This window comes from Salvelinus alpinus, chromosome 10, assembly GCF_045679555.1.
Source record: "Salvelinus alpinus chromosome 10, SLU_Salpinus.1, whole genome shotgun sequence".
Lineage (NCBI taxonomy): Eukaryota > Metazoa > Chordata > Actinopteri > Salmoniformes > Salmonidae > Salvelinus > Salvelinus alpinus.
In genome coordinates, this window is record NC_092095.1 from 69,138,418 (window position 1) to 69,155,486 (window position 17,069).

Genomic DNA, 17,069 nt, shown 5'->3' on the forward strand with positions numbered 1-17,069 from the left:
GGGTCCCTCTGTCCTCCAGGTTAGTGTCTTATATAGGGTCCCTCTGTCCTCCAGGTTACTGTCTTATATAGGGTCCCTCTGTCCTCCAGGTTAGTGTCTTATATAGGGTCCCTCTGTCCTCCAGGTTAGTGTCTTATATAGGGTCCCTCTGTCCTCCAGGTTAGTGTCTTATATAGGGTCCCTCTGTCCTCCAGGTTAGTGTCTTATATAGGGTCCCTCTGTCCTCCAGGTTACTGTCCTCAGGCTCTCTCCACACAAGCTAGGGTTATGTCCTAAGTGTGTTGTCTCTCTTTCTCTCCCTCCCCTCTTCCCCCCTCCCTCCCTCTCTCCCCCAGGCAACCCAGAAGCAGACAGAGAAGCATGCTCCCCAGTTAAAGGCTGTAATGGAGTTGGCTGAAGCCTTGAAGGCAGTGCTGAGAGGTCAGGAGAGCCTGGTGGATGACAAGGTCCAGCTGCTCAACTGTAACTGGGTCGCTGTCACCTCCAGGAGTGAGGAGTGGTTAAAGCTGCTGCTGGTGAGTCTCTCTCTCTGTCTCTGTCTGCCCCCCCCCCCTCTCTCTCTCTCTGTCTCTGTCTGCCCCCCCTCTCTCTCTCTGTCTCTGTCTCTGTCTGTCCCCCCCCCCCCCCCCCTCTCTCTCTCTCTGTCTCTGTCTGTCCCCCCTCTCTCTCTCTCTCTGGCTCTGTCTGTCCCGCCTCTCTCTCTCTCTCTGTCTCTGTCTGCCCCCCCCTCTCTCTCTCTCTCTGTCTCTGTCTGCCCCCCCTCTCTCTCTCTGTCTCTGTCTCTGTCTCTGTCTCTGTCTGCCCCCCCCCCCCCCTCTCTCTCTCTCTGTCTCTGTCTGTCCCCCTCTCTCTCTCTCTCTGGCTCTGTCTGTCCCGCCTCTCTCTCTCTCTCTGTCTCTGTCTGGCCCCCCCCCCCCCTCTCTCTGTCTCTGTCTCTGTCTGTGTCTGCCCCCCCCCCTCTCTCTCTCTCTCTCTCTGTCTCTGTCTCTGTCTGTCCGTCTCTCCCTCCTCTTATCATGAGTCCCCAGCCTGGTCTAGCTGTCTCAGGTCTGTCTGAGTCCCTGTTGTGTCTGTTGTCTCTCTGTTATGGTTAAAGGGAGGAACACAGTGTATCAGGATGCATAGTTCATCACCTAGTGAATGTTACTGTGTCTGTCTGTCTACAGTAGAAACACTATGGTTCCATTGTTATATACACACACTGTAGTAGGGGACTGCTTCTAACGCTGTGCTGCATTCACACACACACACACACACACACACACACACACACACACACACACACACACACACACACACACACACACACACACACACACACACACACACACACACACACACACACACACACACACACACACACACACACACACACACACACACACACACACACACACACACACACACACACCCCACAGGACTACCAGAGCCAGGTGGAGACATTGGATGTGAATATGAAGGTGATAAAGGAGTGGATGGAGGGAGCAGAGAAAGAGATGGACCAGATAGAGAACCAGGGACCCAACGACCCTGTCCTCAAGGTACACAACACACCTGTCCTCAAGGTACACAACACACCTGTCCTCAAGGTACACAACACACCTGTCCTCAAGGTACACAACACACCTGTCCTCAAGGTACACAACACACCCTGTCCTCAAGGTACACAACACACCTGTCCTCAAGGTACACAATACACCTGTCCTCAAGGTACACAACGACCCTGTCCTCAAGGTACACAACACACCTGTCCTCAAGGTACACAATACACCTGTCCTCAAGGTACACAACACACCTGTCCTCAAGGTACACAACACACCTGTCCTCAAGGTACACAACACACCTGTCCTCAAGGTACACAACGACCCTGTCCTCAAGGTACACAACACACCTGTCCTCAAGGTACACAACGTCCCTGTCCTCAAGGTACACAACACACCTGTCCTCAAGGTACACAACACACCTGTCCTCAAGGTACACAACACACCTGTCCTCAAGGTACACAACACACCTGTCCTCAAGGTACACAACGACCCTGTCCTCAAGGTACACAACACACCTGTCCTCAAGGTACACAACACACCTGTCCTCAAGGTACACAACACACCTGTCCTCAAGGTACACAACACACCTGTCCTCAAGGTACACAACACACCTGTCCTCAAGGTACACAACACACCTGTCCTCAAGGTACACAACGACCCTGTCCTCAAGGTACACAACACACCTGTCCTCAAGGTACACAACACACCTGTCCTCAAGGTACACAACGACCCTGTCCTCAAGGTACACAACGACCCTGTCCTCAAGGTACACAACGACCCTGTCCTCAAGGTACACAACACACCTGTCCTCAAGGTACACAACACACCTGTCCTCAAGGTACACAACACTCCTGTCCTCAATGTCTCTTGGCTGGGTTGTTGTTGTGTGTGTGTGTGTGATTGTGTGTGTGTGTGTGTGTGTATGTGTGTATAATGACGGTGTGTGTATGTGTGTATAATGACGGTGTGTCTGTGTGTGTGTATATTGATGGTGTGTTTCTCAGGGTCTGCGTGGGGACTTGGAGGTGATGCATGGTAAGGTGGAGGCGGTGCGGGTGCTAGGCCGGGGTCTGCTGGGTACTCGTGGGGAACACTGCCAGGCACAGCTGTGGCCCAAACTGGAAAAGCTCAACCAGCGCTTTGACAGCATCGCACAGCGCATCACTGCAGGACAGGTACTGACCCCCTACCCTCTAACAAAGCCTTTTCATTGCAAAACCAAGAAGGCCTTATGAATTCAGTGCCTTTTGAAAACATCTCTCTCTATCCTCTACTGTCCTGTGTGTTAAATGACAAGAAGAGATCCTGTAGAAACAATCAAACAAGATTCTCAAATGGAAAAATATCTTAGTGATTTTTTAAGGCCATGATGCACAAAAGTGCAAAGTGCAAAGTGCAAAGGTTACATGATTGTGTGTGTGTGTGTGTGTGTGTGTGTGTGTGTGTGTGTGTGTGTGTGTGTGTGTGTGTGTGTGTGTGTGTGTGTGTGTGTGTGTGTGTGTGTGTGTGTGTGTGTGTGTGTGTGTGTGTGTGTGTGTGTGTGTGTGTGTGTGTGTGTGTGTGTGTGTGTAGGCTGCAGCATCAGCAGTGGAAGTGGAGCAGTTCCACAGTGAAGCTAAGATCTGGCTGGACCTGCTGGAGGAAGAAGAGAAACAGGGAGAGAACCTCAAGGAGGAAGATTTCACAGGACAGGACGGGGTAACACACACGCTTCTATTCTGTTCTGTTCTATTCTGTTCTATTCTATTCGGTTCTATTCTATTCTGTTCTATTCTGTTCTATTCTGTTCTATTCTATTCTGTTCTGTTCTATTCTGTTCTATTCTGTTCTATTCTATTCTGTTCTATTCTATTCTGTTATATTCTGTTCTATTCTGTTCTGTTCCATTCTATTCTGTTCTATTCTGTTCTATTCTGTTCTATTCTGTTCTATTCTGTTCTATTCTGTTCTGTTCCATTCTGTTCTGTTCCATTCTGTTCTATTCTATTCTGTTCTATTCTATTCTGTTGTATTCTATTCTGTTCTATTCTGTTATATTTTATGCTGTTATATTCTATTCTGTTCTATTATGTTCTATTTTTGTTCTTTCATTCAAGTAATGTCTACATATCTCTTTCTCTCTCTCTCTCTTTCACACACATTCTCTTCCCCTCTCTCTCCCCCATCTCTCTCCCCCCTTCTCTCCCCTCTCCCTCTCTATCTCTCCCCCTGATCCCCCCCATCTCTCTTTCTGGCTCTTGTCTCTGTTGTAGAACTGTGAGGAGGGGGCAGTGAAGGAGCTGCTGCTGAAAGGACAGAAGCTACAGAGGAGAGTTCCAGACCTGGACAAGAAAGAACAGATCAGAATCAAGCACAATCAGCTCAACACTAAATACAACAGTGTCATGGTGCAGAATACAGTCTTGGAATAATGACAACATTGAGAAAAATATAATTTTGTACCATTCTATCATTAGTTCACCTGATTGTGTGTGTGTGTGTGTGTGTGTGTGTGTGTGTGTGTGTGTGTGTGTGTGTGTGTGTGTGTGTGTGTGTGTGTGTGTGTGTGTGTGTGTGTGTGTGTGTGTGTGTGTGTGTGTGTGTGTGTGTGTGTGTGTGTGTGTGTGTAGGACCTGCGTGGTGTGAGGAGGAGGAAGGCCCTGGCGATAGCCCCCCAGTGGTACCAGTACCGTAGGAAGACTGATGACCTTCTCCAGTGGCTGGACGACATTGAGAGGAGCGTGGCTGAACTTCCTGATCCAGCAGAGGAACAGAGGGTTAAGGTGAAACCCTGTCTCTTCCTGTCTCTATATCTGTCTCTCCCCTTATATCTCACTCTGATCTAGCTGTCTCTCTCTCTTCTCCTCTCTTTCTGTCTCTCTTCTCCTCTCTTTCTGTCTCTCTTCTCCTCTCTTTCTGTCTCTCTTCTTCTCTTTATCTCTCTCTTCTCCTCTCTTTCTGTCTCTCTTCTCCTCTTTTTCTGTCTCTCTTCTCCTCTCTTTCTGTCTCTCTTCTCCTCTCTTTCTGTCTCTCTTATCCTCTATTTCTGTCTCTCTTCTCCTCTCTTTCTGTCTCTCTTCTCCTCTCTTTCTGTCTCTCTTCTCCTCTTTTTCTGCCCCTCTTCTCCTCTCTTTCTGTCTCTCTTCTCCTCTCGTTCTGTCTCTCTTCTCCTCTCTTTCTGTCTCTCTTCTCCTCTCTTTCTGTCTCTCTCTTCTCCTCTCTTTCTGTCTCTCTTCTCCTCTCTTTCTGTCTCTCTTCTCCTCTCTTTCTCTCTCTCTTCTCCTCTCGTTCTGTCTCTCTTCTCCTCTCTTTCTCTCTCTCTTCTCCTCTCTTTCTGTCTCTCTTCTCCTCTCTTTCTGTCTCTCTTCTCCTCTCTTTCTCTCTCTCTTCTCCTCTCTTTCTGTCTCTCTTCTCCTCTCTTTCTGTCTCTTTCTCCTCTCTTTCTCTCTCTCTTCTCCTCTCTTTCTGTCTCTCTTCTCCTCTCTTTCTGTGTCTCTTCTCCTTTCAGTTTAAATATGTATTTCTCTGAGTGTAATCTGACAGTGTGTGTGTGTCTTTGTTCCAGGTGATCAAAATGACATTCCGCTAAACTGAACTCCTCTTGAGAGTCACCTGTCATTCTCACCTGTACCTGAAACTACCAGCACTAGATGTCTGTCTGTCTGTCTTCCAGTCTGTCTTTCTGTCTTCCAGTCTGTCTTTCAGTCTGTCTTTCAGTCTGTCTGTCTTTCTGCCTGTCCGCTCATTTCACCGCTTCTTTTCTGCCCTGCCCTCTACGGGAGGATTTTACACATTTATTAAAGTCTATACCAGAAGAAACCAGACAGACTCTTATTGTGAATCTTCTCTCTCTTCATTTCCCTGATCTAACTGGAAAGAGTAGATGGTTCCTCCTCTTTCTGGGGAGAATGGTGTGTGTGTGTGTGTGTGTGTGTGTGTGTGTGTGTGTGTGTGTGTGTGTGTGTGTGTGTGTGTGTGTGTGTGTGTGTGTGTGTGTGTGTGTGTGTGTGTGTGTGTGTGTGTGTGTGTGTGTGTGTGTGTGTGTGTGTGTGTGTGTGTGTGTGTGTGTGTGTGACTGGTTTTCCCCCTGGGTGTGACTCTGGCTGGTTTTGTCCCGTCCACTAGGAGATTGGCTCAGAGTTCGATGAGAAGAGTGAGGATCTGAAAGAGGTGCAGGGATTGGCCAAAGCGCTGTCAGACGCAGGGGCGACCTCGCTGGTGCAGCCCCGCCTCCTCCAGCTCAACACGCGCTGGCAGGAGGTGGAGGCTAAATTCACCCCCTACCGCCGACAAAGTGTGAGTTCCCCCTGCCCCGTGCCAATCTGCCCCGTGCCAACTTGTCCCGTGACAACCAGGGTTGGGTTCAATTCCATTTAAATCCTGTTGAATTCAGGAAGTACACTGAAATTCCAATTCCAATTCTCTTCAATGCTTTTCAATGAGGAACATTTGGAATTGGAATTTGGTTTACTTTCTCAATTGATTGGAATTGAAAGCATTCCCTGGTGCCAACTTACCTCTGCCCGCTAGCTACTACAAACTAACTACTAACTATAACCTGCTGCCTCTAACCAGTAGGTTAACCGTGGGATTGAGCTGTCAGTGAAGTCACTGATCAATTAATCAAATAGGAAAGACAAATATCAATCAACTAATATCAATCAGTGAATATCAATATCAACATTAAATAAAGGGCTCCTGAATGAGTGTGATGCAAACACCAGACACACATATGATGTAGTTAACCTGTCTCTTCTAGTCCAGTCAGACAGCAGGTATATTCTAGTCCAGTCAGACAGCAGGTATATTCTAGTCCAGTCAGACAGCAGGTATATCCTAGTCCAGTCAGACAGCAGGTATATCCTAGTCCAGTCAGACAGCAGGTATATTCTAGTCCATTCAGACAGCAGGTATATCCTAGTCCAGTCAGACAGCAGGTATATTCTAGTCCAGTCAGACAGCAGGTATATTCTAGTCCAGTCAGACAGCAGGTATATCCTAGTCCAGTCAGACAGCAGGTATATCCTAGTCCAGTCAGACAGCAGGTATATTCTAGTCCAGTCAGACAGCAGGTATATCCTAGTCCAGTCAGACAGCAGGTATATTCTAGTCCAGTCAGACAGCAGGTATATCCTAGTCCAGTCAGACAGCAGGTATATCCTAGTCCAGTCAGACAGCAGGTATATCCTAGTCCAGTCAGACAGCAGGTATATCCTAGTCCAGTCAGACAGCAGGCATATTCTAGTCCAGTCAGACGGCAGGTATATCCTAGTCCAGTCAGACGGCAGGTATATTCTAGTCCAGTCAGACAGCAGATATATTCTAGTCCATTCAGACAGCAGGTATATTCTAGTCCAGTCAGACAGCAGGTATATTCTAGTCCAGTCAGATAGCAGGTATATTCTAGTCCAGTCAGATAGCAGGTATATCCTAGTCCAGTCAGACAGCAGGTATATTCTAGTCCAGTCAGACAGCAGGTATATTCTAGTACAGTCAGACAGCAGGTATATTCTAGTCCAGTCAGACAGCAGGTATATTCTAGTCCAGTCAGACAGCAGGTATATTCTAGTCCAGTCAGACAGCAGGTATATTCTAGTCCAGTCAGACAGCAGGTATATTCTAGTCCAGTCAGACAGCAGGTATATTCTAGTCCAGTCAGACAGCAGGTATATTCTAGTCCAGTCAGATAGCAGGTATATTCTAGTCCAGTCAGATAGCAGGTATATCCTAGTCCAGTCAGACAGCAGGTATATTCTAGTCCAGTCAGACAGCAGGTATATTCTAGTACAGTCAGACAGCAGGTATATTCTAGTCCAGTCAGACAGCTGGTATATTCTAGTCCAGTCAGACAGCAGGTATATTCTAGTCCAGTCAGACAGCAGGTATATTCTAGTCCAGTCAGACAGCAGGTATATTCTAGTCCAGTCAGACAGCAGGTATATTCTAGTCCAGTCAGACAGCAGGTATATTCTAGTCCAGTCAGATAGCAGGTATATTCTAGTCCAGTCAGATAGCAGGTATATTCTAGTCCAGTCAGACAGCAGGTATATTCTAGTCCAGTCAGACAGCAGGTATATTCTAGTCCAGTCAGACAGCAGGCATATCCTAGTCCAGTCAGACAGCAGGTATTTCCTAGTCCAGTCAGACAGCAGGTATATTCTAGTCCAGTCAGACAGCAGGCATATTCTAGTCCAGTCAGACAGCAGGTATATCCTAGTCCAGTCAGACAGCAGGTATATCCTAGTCCAGTCAGACAGCAGGTATATTCTAGTCCAGTCAGACAGCAGGTATATCCTAGTCCAGTCAGACAGCAGGTATATTCTAGTCCAGTCAGACAGCAGGTATATCCTAGTCCAGTCAGACAGCAGGTATATTCTAGTCCAGTCAGACAGCAGGTATATTGTAGTCCAGTCAGATAGCAGGTATATTCTAGTCCAGTCAGACAGCAGGTATATCCTAGTCCATTCAGACAGCAGGTATATTCTAGTCCAGTCAGACAGCAGGTATATTCTAGTCCAGTCAGACAGCAGGTATATTCTAGTCCAGTCAGACAGCAGGTATATTCTAGTCCAGTCAGACAGCAGGTATATCCTAGTCCAGTCAGACAGCAGGTATATCCTAGTCCAGTGAGACAGCAGGTATATTCTAGTCCATTCAGACAGCAGGTATATCCTAGTCCAGTCAGACAGCAGGTATATTCTAGTCCAGTCAGACAGCAGGTATATTCTAGTCCAGTCAGACAGCAGGTATATTCTAGTCCAGTCAGACAGCAGGTATATTCTAGTCCAGTCAGATAGCAGGTATATTCTAGTCCAGTCAGATAGCAGGTATATTCTAGTCCAGTCAGACAGCAGGTATATTCTAGTCCAGTCAGACAGCAGGTATATTCTAGTCCAGTCAGACAGCAGGCATATCCTAGTCCAGTCAGACAGCAGGTATTTCCTAGTCCAGTCAGACAGCAGGTATATTCTAGTCCAGTCAGACAGCAGGTATATTCTAGTCCAGTCAGACAGCAGGTATATCCTAGTCCAGTCAGACAGCAGGTATATCCTAGTCCAGTCAGACAGCAGGTATATTCTAGTCCAGTCAGACAGCAGGTATATCCTAGTCCAGTCAGACAGCAGGTATATTCTAGTCCAGTCAGACAGCAGGTATATCCTAGTCCAGTCAGACAGCAGGTATATTCTAGTCCAGTCAGACAGCAGGTATATTGTAGTCCAGTCAGATAGCAGGTATATTCTAGTCCAGTCAGACAGCAGGTATATCCTAGTCCATTCAGACAGCAGGTATATCCTAGTCCAGTCAGACAGCAGGTATATCCTAGTCCAGTGAGACAGCAGGTATATTCTAGTCCATTCAGACAGCAGGTATATTCTAGTACAGTCAGACAGCAGGTATATTCTAGTCCAGTCAGACAGCAGGTATATTCTAGTCCAGTCAGACAGCAGGTATATCCTAGTCCAGTCAGACAGCAGGTATATTCTAGTCCAGTCAGCTAGCAGTTCTCTTAACAAGGGTCTGTTAACAAGTTATTGAAGGCCCCAGAGCCAAGCCAACTAGATGACCTGTAGCCTTCAGACAGTATTACTGAGGGGATGATGACATGTAGCCTTCAGACAGTATTACTGAGGGGATGATGACATGTAGCCTTCAGACAGTATTACTGAGGGGATGATGACATGTAACCTTCAGACAGTATTACTGAGGGGATGATGACCTGTAGCCTTCAGACAGTATTACTGAGGGGATGATGACATGTAGCCTTCAGACAGTATTACTGAGGGGATGATGACATGTAGCCTTCAGACAGTATTACTGAGGGGATGATGACATGTAACCTTCAGACAGTATTACTGAGGGGATGATGACATGTAGCCTTCAGACAGTATTACTGAGGGGATGATGACATGTAGCCTTCAGACAGTATTACTGAGGGGATGATGACCTGTAGCCTTCAGACAGTATTACTGAGGGGATGATGACATGTAACCTTCAGACAGTATTACTGAGGGGATGATGACATGTAGCCTTCAGACAGTATTACTGAGGGGATGATGACATGTAGCCTTCAGACAGTATTACTGAGGGGATGATGACATGTAGCCTTCAGACAGTATTACTGAGGGGATGATGACCTGTAGCCTTCAGACAGTATTACTGAGGGGATGATGACCTGTAGCCTTCAGACAGTATTACTGAGGGGATGATGACCTGTAGCCTTCAGACAGTATTACTGAATGGGGGTTTTCTAGTTTTCCTCCTCAGTTGCATCATCCAGGTGTTCATCCCTCCATCCTTCCCTCAGTGTGTGAAGAAGCAGCATGTTACACACCTGGCCTCTGATTTGCTGTTCTGTTGTGTTATGTTTCTGGTTTCCTGCCTCACATCACCACCGCATGTCCTGTCAATCAACATGGGTTGTGTCAATCACAGTCACCTGACCCCTGTCTGGAGTCACAACCAATCAATGACCCCCATGTATGTATCCAGTCACCCAATGAAAACGCACCATACTCAACTCTTCACACAGGGCTCCACACACATGACTACCTGCCTGTGTGGCAGGGCTGATGAATGAAACATTGGATTGGTGTGGAGGAGTGGGTTTAGTCATGTGTGTTGGATCATAGGGACATTTGGCTGCTTTTAAAACATCCGTCACAAGCATCAGTAGACCACAAAACAAGACAAGCATCAGTAGACCACAAAACAAGACAGGCATCAGTAGACCACAAAACAAGACAGGCATCAGTAGACCACAAAACAAGACAAGTATCAGTAGACCACAAAACAAGACAAACATCAGTAGACCACAAAACAAGACAGGCATCAGTAGACCACAAAACAAGACAAGCATCAGTAGACCACAAAACAAGACAGGCATCAGTAGACCACAAAACAAGACAAGCATCAGTAGACCACAAAACAAGACAAGCATCAGTAGACCACAAAACAAGACAGGCATCAGTAGACCACAAAACAAGACAAGCATCAGTAGACCACAAAACAAGACAAGCATCAGTAGACCACAAAACAAGACAGGCATCAGTAGACCACAAAACAAGACAGGCATCAGTAGACCACAAAACAAGACAAGCATCAGTAGACCACAAAACAAGACAAGCATCAGTAGACCACAAAACAAGACAGGCATCAGTAGACCACAAAACAAGACAAGCATCAGTAGACCACAAAACAAGACAAGCATCAGTAGACCACAAAACAAGACAAGCATCAGTAGACCACAAAACAAGACAAGCATCAGTAGACCACAAAACAAGACAAGCATCAGTAGACCACAAAACAAGACAGGCATCAGTAGACCACAAAACAAGACAAGCATCAGTAGACCACAAAACAAGACAAGCATCAGTAGACCACAAAACAAGACAGGCATCAGTAGACCACAAAACAAGACAAACATCAGTAGACCACAAAACAAGACAAGCATCAGTAGACCACAAAACAAGACAAGCATCAGTAGACCACAAAACAAGACAGGCATCAGTAGACCACAAAACAAGACAAGCATCAGTAGACCACAAAACAAGACAAACCCACATGTAGTCTACGTCTGTCTATGCAATATTTGTCAAGGCATACAGTATCAACAGTGAACACACATGAACACTATGGTGGCTGTTTCTGTCACGGTACGTCAATGACCCCTACACTTCCTGTACTAATGGGGATCCATAATAATGGGGATCCATAATAATGGGGATCCATAATAATGGGGATCCATAATACTGGGGATCCATAATAAATACAAATACAAATGACCAGGTATTTACTGTGAAATCCCACTGTATTTACGCGGTATAGACCTATGACTACTGTCACTCTGTCCTCATGACTGACCCTACTCTGCCATAGCCTGGTTCCAGATCTGATGGTGTTGTGTAGCTGACTGGTTGGAACCAGGCTAACTTTAACATAACTCTTAACACACAACGCACGTCTTCGTGCCTGTCAAACCACAACGTGATCCATTTCTGATCATTGAGAAACAGAGCCGACATAAGAGGTGAGATGTCTTGATGTTGTTGTATCTGGGCTCAAGGTGAGTTGAAGTGCTGTTGTGAAGTTCTGGGCAACGCTGTTATGTGCATGATGGGATTGTTGGATGACTTCCATTGGGTTACAATTAAGAGCAATACACACAATATATACAGGAAAGGCACAACCACAGGGACACAATCAAGCATTTAACTGTACCTTTTACACCCCGCTGTGTTCTGTACATTTGACAAATCCACGTGTGAATCAGGCATAAGCCAATGATCTAGACTGAGTAACGAACTGTGTTTATGAAAGGATGGATTAAACACTACTGACTGGCTCATTAAACCCTCTTCTGCTCTGTCTGTCAGACTCTAAATGAACTTTACCGACACCAGTGTCCTCAATCACCTTTCTCCCTGTTCTTCAGTATTTACTCAGGTTTCTATAACCAACACATTATATCAGGTTGTCTATCCTCCTTTCTCTCTCTCTAATTCAACCTTTTCTTTAGTATTTACTCACATTTAAAGGTTCAATACTCTCACTCTGACCTCTTCATGTTTATCCATTTCTATTTTTACAACAAGACTGCTGAATCAATATCGGGACAAGGTTGTGAATTTCATTATACAAGTTCTATATAGGTGCTGTGGAAGTGGAAAGTTTCCAACGGATGAAAAATCGTTGACAACATTAAGGTTCCGTGTAAGAATGTGATATTCCCAGATAAAGTGTCTCATATGAGTCATGGAAGTAATTCAGAAGAACACTTAAGGACAGGAGAGAGAGTTATGAGTTACTGCGTCTTATGTTAATGTCCAGGAAGGAGTGTAAAAACTGAATGAAAATATATATTTTTAAAGATAAATAATGTAAAGAGATAGTGAGGGATTAGAGAGGTGTTGTACTAGAACACAGCACAGGACAACAAACACTGTCTTGACTCAACCCTCTGTGAAGGTATCTACAGTATATAGTGGTAGGGCACCTTACCCCCTCTGTGAAGGTATCTACAGTATATAGTGGTAGGGAACCTTACCCCCTCTGTGAAGGTATCTACAGTATGTAGTGGTAGGGTACCTTACCCCCTCTGTGAAGGTATCTACAGTATGTAATGGTAGGGAACCTTACCCACTCTGTGAAGGTATCTACAGTATATAGTGGTAGGGAACCTTACCCCCTCAGTGAAGGTATCTACAGTATATAGTGGTAGGGAACCTTACCCCCTCTGTGAAGGTATCTACAGTATGTAGTGGTAGGTAGCCTACCCCCTCTGTGAAGGTAACTACAGTATATAGTGGTAGGGAACCTTACCCCCTCTGTGAAGGTATCTACAGTATATAGTGGTAGGTAGCCTACCCCCTCTGTGAAGGTATCTACAGTATATAGTGGTAGGTAACCTAACCCCTCTGTGAAGGTATCTACAGTATATAGTGGTAGGGAACCTTACCCCCTCTGTGAAGGTATCTACAGTATATAGTGGTAGGTAGCCTAACCCCTCTGTGAAGGTATCTACAGTATATAGTGGTATGGAACCTTACCCCCTCTGTGAAGGTATCTACAGTATATAGTGGTAGGTAGCCTAACCCCTCTGTGAAGGTATCTACAGTATATAGTGGTAGGGAACCTTACCCCCTCTGTGAAGGTATCTACAGTATATAGTGGTAGGTAGCCTAACCCCTCTGTGAAGGTATCTACACTATATAGTGGTAGGTAACCTAACCCCTCTGTGAAGGTATCTACAGTATATAGTGGTAGGTAGCCTACCCCCTCTGTGAAGGTATCTACAGTATATAGAGGTAGGTAACCTACCCCTCTGTGAAGGTATCTACAGTATATAGTGGTAGGGAACCTTACCCCCTCTGTGAAGGTATCTACAGTATATAGTGGTAGGTAGCCTACCCCCTCTGTGAAGGTATCTACAGTATATAGTGGTAGGTAGCCTAACCCCTCTGTGAAGGTATCTACAGCATATAGTGGTAGGGCAAGGAGGTTTTCCTGACCAAGTACCAGAACAACTCCTGACCCCAGTAGGAATATCATCTGATGAGGATCTATCAGTAATAGAAAGCTTTGTGTTTAGTGTTGTTTAATATTGTATAGTTTGTGTAGTTCAGAATGACTTTGGGGTTATTGTTTAGTTATAATTGAGCATGTGTGTGTGTGCGTGTGCGTGTGTAGGAGTACCTGGGAGAGCTGCAGACCCTGCTGCGTTCCGTCTCTGAGACAGACTTCCAACTGAACTCTCCTGAGTACTGGCAGGCCGTCTTCTACAACCTACCCCAGCAGGGACAGTGCCTTCAGGTCAGTGTGCGTGTGTGTGTGTGTGTGTTTCATACTGTTGGTTTCAACCGTGTATATGTACTTGTGTGTGTGTGTGGTTAACATATGTGTGTTTGTGTATGTATGTGTGTGTGCGTGCCTGTCTGCCTACGTCCCTGTGTCTCAGGAGGTGAAGGTGAATCTGAAGAACCTCCGCCCCCCTGTAGAGGGCGCTCTAGCCAGGAGAGAGGAGGTGGTGGCCATCGCTACTCCAGCAGAGAGCACCAGGGTCCAGGAGACAGCTCTGCTGCTCAACACTAACTGGGACAAAGTCAACAAGCTGTACCTGGACAGGCTCAGGTAGAAATAATGGGAATCTATTGGGGACACACTGGGGTTACTAACTCTGGACAGGAAGGACTGGGTCAACAGGGGAAGACAAACTAGACCAGGGAGGGCCAACCCTCCTCATGGGGAGACACCAGGTGTGAGCTGTTTAACTAGGGGACGAGGGAGGGCCAACCCTCCTCATGGGGAGACACCAGGTGTGAGCTGTTTAACTAGGGGACGAGGGGTGGCCAACCCTCCTCATGGGGAGACACCAGGTGTTAGCTGTTTAACTAGGAGATGAGGGAGGGCCAACCCTCCTCATGGGGAGACGCCAGGTGTTAGCTGTTTAACTAGGAGACGAGGGAGGGCCAACCCTCCTCATGGGGAGACGCCAGGTGTGAGCTGTTTAACTAGGAGACGAGGGGTGGCCAACCCTCCTCATGGGGAGACGCCAGGTGTTAGCTGTTTAACTAGGGGACGAGGGGTGGCCAACCCTCCTCATGGGGAGACACCAGGTGTTAGCTGTTTAACTAGGGGACGAGGGGTGGCCAACCCTCCTCATGGGGAGACACCAGGTGTTAGCTGTTTAACTAGGGGACGAGGGGTGGCCAACCCTCCTCATGGGGAGACACCAGGTGTTAGCTGTTTAACTAGGGGACGAGGGGTGGCCAACCCTCCTCATGGGGAGACACCAGGTGTTAGCTGTTTAACTAGGGGACGAGGGAGGGCAAACCCTCCTCATGGGGAGACGCCAGGTGTTAGCTGTTTAACTAGGGGACGAGGGGTGGCCAACCCTCCTCATGGGGAGACGCCAGGTGTTAGCTGTTTAACTAGGAGACGAGGGGTGGCCAACCCTCCTCATGGGGAGACGCCAGGTGTTAGCTGTTTAACTAGGAGACGAGGGGTGGCCAACCCTCCTCATGGGGAGACGCCAGGTGTTAGCTGTTTAACTAGGAGACGAGGGAGGGCCAACCCTCCTCATGGGGAGACACCAGGTGTTAGCTGTTTAACTAGGGGACGAGGGGTGGCCAACCCTCCTCATGGGGAGACGCCAGGTGTGAGCTGTTTAACTAGGAGACGAGGGGTGGCCAACCCTCCTCATGGGGAGACGCCAGGTGTTAGCTGTTTAACTAGGAGACGAGGGGTGGCCAACCCTCCTCATGGGGAGACGCCAGGTGTTAGCTGTTTAACTAGGAGACGAGGGAGGGCCAACCCTCCTCATGGGGAGACGCCAGGTGTTAGCTGTTTAACTAGGGGACGAGGGGTGGCCAACCCTCCTCATGGGGAGACGCCAGGTGTTAGCTGTTTAACTAGGAGACGAGGGGTGGCCAACCCTCCTCATGGGGAGACGCCAGGTGTTAGCTGTTTAACTAGGGGACGAGGGAGGGCCAACCCTCCTCATGGGGAGACGCCAGGTGTTAGCTGTTTAACTAGGAGACGAGGGAGGGCCAACCCTCCTCATGGGGAGACGCCAGGTGTTAGCTGTTTAACTAGGAGACGAGGGAGGGCCAACCCTCCTCATGGGGAGACGCCAGGTGTTAGCTGTTTAACTAGGGGACGAGGGGTGGCCAACCCTCCTCATGGGGAGACACCAGGTGTTAGCTGTTTAACTAGGGGACGAGGGGTGGCCAACCCTCCTCATGGGGAGACACCAGGTGTTAGCTGTTTAACTAGGGGACGAGGGAGGGCCAACCCTCCTCATGGGGAGACGCCAGGTGTTAGCTGTTTAACTAGGGGACGAGGGGTGGCCAACCCTCCTCATGGGGAGACGCCAGGTGTTAGCTGTTTAACTAGGAGACGAGGGGTGGCCAACCCTCCTCATGGGGAGACGCCAGGTGTTAGCTGTTTAACTAGGAGACGAGGGGTGGCCAACCCTCCTCATGGGGAGACGCCAGGTGTTAGCTGTTTAACTAGGAGACGAGGGAGGGCCAACCCTCCTCATGGGGAGACACCAGGTGTTAGCTGTTTAACTAGGGGACGAGGGGTGGCCAACCCTCCTCATGGGGAGACGCCAGGTGTGAGCTGTTTAACTAGGAGACGAGGGGTGGCCAACCCTCCTCATGGGGAGACGCCAGGTGTTAGCTGTTTAACTAGGAGACGAGGGGTGGCCAACCCTCCTCATGGGGAGACGCCAGGTGTTAGCTGTTTAACTAGGAGACGAGGGAGGGCCAACCCTCCTCATGGGGAGACACCAGGTGTTAGCTGTTTAACTAGGGGACGAGGGGTGGCCAACCCTCCTCATGGGGAGACGCCAGGTGTTAGCTGTTTAACTAGGAGACGAGGGGTGGCCAACCCTCCTCATGGGGAGACGCCAGGTGTTAGCTGTTTAACTAGGGGACGAGGGAGGGCCAACCCTCCTCATGGGGAGACGCCAGGTGTTAGCTGTTTAACTAGGAGACGAGGGAGGGCCAACCCTCCTCATGGGGAGACGCCAGGTGTTAGCTGTTTAACTAGGAGACGAGGGAGGGCCAACCCTCCTCATGGGGAGACGCCAGGTGTTAGCTGTTTAACTAGGAGACGAGGGAGGGCCAACCCTCCTCATGGGGAGACACCAGGTGTTAGCTGTTTAACTAGGAGACGAGGGAGGGCCAACCCTCCTCATGGGGAGACGCCAGGTGTTAGCTGTTTAACTAGGAGACGAGGGGTGGCCAACCCTCCTCATGGGGAGACGCCAGGTGTTAGCTGTTTAACTAGGGGACGAGGGAGGGCCAACCCTCCTCATGGGGAGACGCCAGGTGTTAGCTGTTTAACTAGGAGACGAGGGAGGGCCAACCCTCCTCATGGGGAGACGCCAGGTGTTAGCTGTTTAACTAGGAGACGAGGGAGGGCCAACCCTCCTCATGGGGAGACGCCAGGTGTTAGCTGTTTAACTAGGGGACGAGGGAGGGCCAACCCTCCTCATGGGGAGACGCCAGGTGTTAGCTGTTTAACTAGGAGACGAGGGAGGGC

General features: G+C 48.2%; 1 protein-coding gene across 1 annotated transcript in view; it reads left to right on the top strand.

Annotated features, from left to right (window-relative positions):
* The window catches only part of dmd (dystrophin), a 290,129-nt gene that overhangs the window by 162,508 nt on the left and 110,552 nt on the right, over positions 1-17,069 (top strand). Inside the window, exons 34-42 of the mRNA XM_071330767.1 lie at positions 336-515; positions 1,419-1,541; positions 2,549-2,719; positions 3,117-3,242; positions 3,797-3,931; positions 4,154-4,306; positions 5,649-5,819; positions 13,710-13,832; positions 13,978-14,150. Of these exons, the coding sequence (XP_071186868.1) occupies positions 336-515; positions 1,419-1,541; positions 2,549-2,719; positions 3,117-3,242; positions 3,797-3,931; positions 4,154-4,306; positions 5,649-5,819; positions 13,710-13,832; positions 13,978-14,150 (1,355 nt within the window). The remainder of the gene's footprint in view (positions 1-335; positions 516-1,418; positions 1,542-2,548; positions 2,720-3,116; positions 3,243-3,796; positions 3,932-4,153; positions 4,307-5,648; positions 5,820-13,709; positions 13,833-13,977; positions 14,151-17,069) is intronic.